The sequence below is a fragment of the Palaemon carinicauda genome, chromosome 18 (assembly GCF_036898095.1).
Source record: "Palaemon carinicauda isolate YSFRI2023 chromosome 18, ASM3689809v2, whole genome shotgun sequence".
Lineage (NCBI taxonomy): Eukaryota > Metazoa > Arthropoda > Malacostraca > Decapoda > Palaemonidae > Palaemon > Palaemon carinicauda.
Window position 1 is genome coordinate 70,178,449 of NC_090742.1, and position 5,000 is coordinate 70,183,448.

General features: G+C 35.6%; 1 protein-coding gene across 1 annotated transcript in view; it reads left to right on the plus strand.

Moving 5' to 3' along the window:
* The first annotated feature begins 2,363 nt into the window (after nt 1-2,363).
* LOC137657886 (protein eva-1) overlaps nt 2,364-5,000 on the plus strand; it is a 303,353-nt gene continuing 300,716 nt past the window's right edge. Inside the window, exon 1 of the mRNA XM_068392509.1 lies at nt 2,364-2,669. Within this exon, the coding sequence (XP_068248610.1) occupies nt 2,636-2,669 (34 nt within the window). The 5' untranslated portion in view covers nt 2,364-2,635. The remainder of the gene's footprint in view (nt 2,670-5,000) is intronic.

Sequence of the window (5,000 nt, forward strand, 5' to 3'; positions counted from 1 at the left end):
CTGAGAAATAGAGTAGCGCCACAGAATAGCTGTTTTGCATTGCTCCTCTAATCCAACTATTTCTATATATGGCATACATTACTTCGCTTCCTGCGAGAGAGAGAGAGAGAGAGAGAGAGAGAGAGAGAGAGAGAGAGAGAGAGGAGAGAGAGAGAGAGAGAGAGAGGAAAAAGGGTGGGGGTAAACGGGAGAGAATGGTTGATTTGGAGGTCAGGCACAGATTGAAAGTAAATGATTTCTATCAGTCAATAAATAAAACAATATTTTTTTCGATTTACAATTATTGCATATTTTAAGATATGGTTTAAACGCTTAAAAAGAGTTAATGCTTGTGTAGTGTAAACAAAATCTGGTCATGTTGATAGCAACCTGACCAAGCTGAACGTTTCTGAACTCTATCTTGAATTAAAGAATTGTAAGCCTATCAAGCGTGTTTTGCTGGCTTTACGCTGTGACGTATTTATTGGCAGAAAATTATCTCTCTCTCTCTCTCTCTCTCTCTCTCTCTCTCTCTCTCTCTCTCTCTCTCTCTCTCTCTCTCTCTCTCGAATAATGAGGTTCTATATTTAAATTCAAGAATTCTGGTGACACATTCTTGTGAATGTTGTTAGAAGAAGACCAACATTTTCCGTATATATTTATCAGTGTGGAGAGGTCGTGACACTACGGAGCTCCATTGCACGGGGGGGGGGGGGGGGGGGGGGGGGGGGAATTAGCAACGCAAAATAGGTAGTGCCAGACCTCCTCGTGGGTTACTTGGCGTTATGTTTTGAGATGCTGTGATGTTATAGATTCTCTTTTCAGGTCATTATTCTCATAGATGTGTAGTTCCGAGCTCCAAGGTGACTTTACATCATTAGCTATTCGTCCTTCTGTTATTGTCGTTGTTAGAATGACGTGTTTTCGAGATACAAAGTGGGCGAGGGTGAGTTGGGGAGAGAGAGAGAGGAAGAGGAGGGGGAGAGATTTTGGGCACGAGATGGCAAAGAGCCTACCCCAACCATGCCCTCGTCAGTAGTGCTGTGGCTGGCATCGAAAGACGCGGTCCGAAGTTAGGCCATGCTTCTCTGGGGATAATTGAACCCCTGAAAGATAATCCGGAAAGCGGAAGTGGTACATATATATGGACAGTGCAGTTCAGTCTTCGAGTTCATATTTAAGGTTTCAGGGTTCATCTAAGAGATTTTGGAATCTCTCTCTCTCTCTCTCTCTCTCTCTCTCTCTCTCTCTCTCTCTGAAAACTTCTTTTCAAAGAGTGCAATGGATGGTACAAGTTACTTTAGAGCCCGTATGAAGAGCGAAGTGGTACGGGCCTGTCGCCACGTGCTCATAGTTCTGTCAGGTTTTGTGTTGGATGGATAGATATACAGTTCTCTCTCTCTCTCTCTCTCTCTCTCTCTCTCTCTCTCTCTCTCTCTGCAACTGTCCCCCTTGCCCTTTTTACCCAGTGAATAAGAACTAAGAAAGGACTGAAATAACGCAGAATACTTTCGTAGACTATCGATGATACCTTGCAAAGAGCCATTCTGATGAGAAAGATCATCATAGATGATACAGTTCTTTTAGTTATATTTAATTTTCCTTTGCCCTGAAAACGGGATTTTCATTCAACGTGTAGCAGTGTTAACTATTTTTTTTGTGTGTGTGGTGTAAGACCGTTGAAAGAAGAAAAGGTAGAGAAGGAGAAGAGGGGAGAAGAAATTTGAGTTTGAGGAATGCTCCTTGAAAGGCGATAGGCCTCCTCCATACCCTTCTCGTTTTCACGTTTCGATATAATTGACACAGAAGAATCTTTCGAATTTTACCTTTGGATTTGTGTTGGTGATGAACGAAGTCTTGGGATTTTTTTCAGAATCTTGAGGTGGTATAAATTCTTTCTAAAGTGAATGGGAAAACTCTTAAATAATTTACAGTGATGTGACTTTAAGAAATGGTTATTTTAGACTGAAACTCTGAAGTGCTTTATGTCTTGATAATTAACTGATAAGTGGGGTGTGAGAGATAAAAAAAAAAACATGCACTGTTAAAAAATTTGCTTTAAAACGGTAAATGCCTGGCAACAATTATTCCAGGATTTTTACCGATTTCAAAACGGATATATTGACGTAAATGAGTGATGTTATGGTCACCAACCCGTAAAAGAATAATAACAAAGTAACGTAAAATTACGGTCGCCTGTATTTTACTGAAATACGGTTAAGAATAGTATATTTTTAAGGAGAATTTCCGATTAGAATTACGTTTTTTTAGCAGTGTGTTAATGCCTCATTATTTCATACAGTGAATCCGTCATACTTGTGTAATTGATTGATTGATTGATTGCAATTTCCCTGGTGTTACAGCTACTAAGGTCATTGACTCCCGTTGTACTCGAATTTAACAAGGTCAACCCGAGAAATGTTACAAAATACGAAATATTTTACTTGTTCGAGTTTTTCTTGAAGGAAAATGCTCTAACAAATTACCGTTTTGAAAAACCAGGAAAGGGACATCGAACCATTTTCGCTTCTATGCACATTCGGATTGAACGCAGGATTCGTATCCTTCAGGATCATGTATTCTAAACGTCTCTGCTCCCTCCTCGCTTCCGTGGCTGTGGACTTGGTGGGCCTTTTCGTCCTTGATCCCCCCGGTCATGCCACAGGATATCATCCATGCAGATCCTTTAGGTAAGTGATGTCGAGTTGAAGTTTTGCTTAATAGCAATATAGATGTGTGTCCGGGAATGTATAATCCTATTTGTGTGAAGAATATAGCGTTGAGAACTGCGTATTATTAGTTACGTGGTTAGTTACCATCTCATGCAGTTCTCCAGTGAGAAATCCAACTGTTTTATTATTATTATTATTATTATTATTATTATTATTATTATTATTATTATTTTTATTATTATTATTATTTTTTTATTATCATTGTTATTATTATTATTATTATTATTATTATTATTATTATTATTATTACTTGCTAAGCTACAACCCTAGTTGGAAAAGCTAGTTGCTATAAGCCCAGGGGCCCCAACAGGGAAAATAGCCCAGTGCGGAAAGGAAACAAGGAAAAATAAGATATTCTAAGAACAGTTACAACATTAAAATAAATATTTTCTTTATAAACTACAGAGACTTAAAACAAGCGAAAGAGAAGAAAGATAGAATAGTGTGCCCGAGCGAATTTAAAAGATATTAAAGTATTATTATTGAGAAAGTTCTGTGCTTGTTGTTTGGCATATTCTTCCTTACTAAAGTAAATTACATTTTAAGCTTTCGATTTTTTATCGAAAATTTCATAACTACGATTGATCCCTTTGCATATTGTTAATCCATTTCTTTTTCCAACTGAACAAATTGAATGTTTACCGTTTATTTATTTGGAGCTTATAGTCATCTTTACACGAATCTGTAGAATTATATATATAATTAAGTCTTATTATTGTTATGATTATTATTATTATTATTATTATTATTATTATTATTATTATTGCCACTATTGTTATTATCATTATTATTATTATTATTATTATTGCCATTATTATTATTATTTTTATTATTATTATTATCATTATTATTATTATTATTATTATCATTGAAATTTTACGTATCGTGGATGCAGTCATTTTTAAAGGAATTAAAATCTTCAGTGCTTATGGGTTCTGTGTACGAAACATTAAGTTTATATACCTAAGAAGAAGAAAAGCACGTTTCACTTGCGCATTGTATTAAATGCTTGTCTTCATCAGCTCACCTGTTATCGTCCTTTGATCCATAAATGTACTTGTAACGTCTTCGATAACAGTTTTTCTAGTTTTGTATATTTCAAGGTAGTTCGAGTCTGCCTAATGCAATTCATATTCCTAAATTGATTTTTTTAGGCTAATGCTAACAAGTAAATTTTCCTAGGAAAATTTTAACTTTTAAGGCTATAATTCGAAAATAAATTGCATTGCTTGCTTTTCTTATTACTGCTATTAAATGTGCATACCGTTGTTATTATTCTGTTCTCATATAACCTAGAACCAGCCTAAACCGTATGAAGTTCCCTCATTAACCTTTATAGAATGGAAAGCCTTGTCCAATATTAGAGATAAGATCAGGCAAATTAAATCCATATGCTAAAGAAATTTTACAATTAAAGAGATTGTATAGAAATTTCATTAAAAAATGTCTTAGGTGTTGTATAGCGATATCACCACGGAATCGACTTGCGATTTTGAATCAGTGTTTAGGGCTACGCTTGCAATTATTGTCATAATTAACGTGTTTTCAATTAAGATTTTACTTTGAGTTATACCTCTAATATGAATGGGACTTACATAAAGATGTAAGTTATGTGTTTTAAGACTGAGACCGCATAAATTTTAGATAATTTTTATTGTTGAGTCTATGATGATAACTTCTTATATAGTTTTGCAAGATTCGGAGACTCAATCTTCAAAAGCATCATCGGTTGAGATAAAAATAAACCGAGATTATCCAAAAAGAAGCACAAGAATTTTTATTTAGTTGTGGTGAGAAAATCTATAAAAAACTGAGCGATGGAAGGAATATTGTCATTATTGTTACTTGCTAGGCTACATCCTTAGTTTGAAACTCAGAGTGCTAATAAGCCCGAGGGCTCCAACAGGGAAAATAGCCTAGTGACGAAAGGAAATAAGAAAACTACAAGAAAAGTAATTAACAATTAAAATAAAATATTTTAATAACAGTAACAGAATTAGAATAAATATTTCATATGTAAACTAAAAAAATCAACAGGAAAGGGAATAAGATAGAATAGTGCGCAAGAGAACTCTACCCCAAGTCAGTGAAAGATCATACGAAGACAGAGGAGAATAGGTAAATAATAGGCCAGACTATTGGGTATGCGTGTGTAGGCAAAGGGAAATGAACCGTAACCAGAGAGAAGGATCCAATGCATTACTGTCTGGCCAGTCAAAGGACCCCATAACTCTCTAGCGGTAGTATCTCAACGGGCGGCTTGTGCCCTGGCCAACCTACTACCTTAAA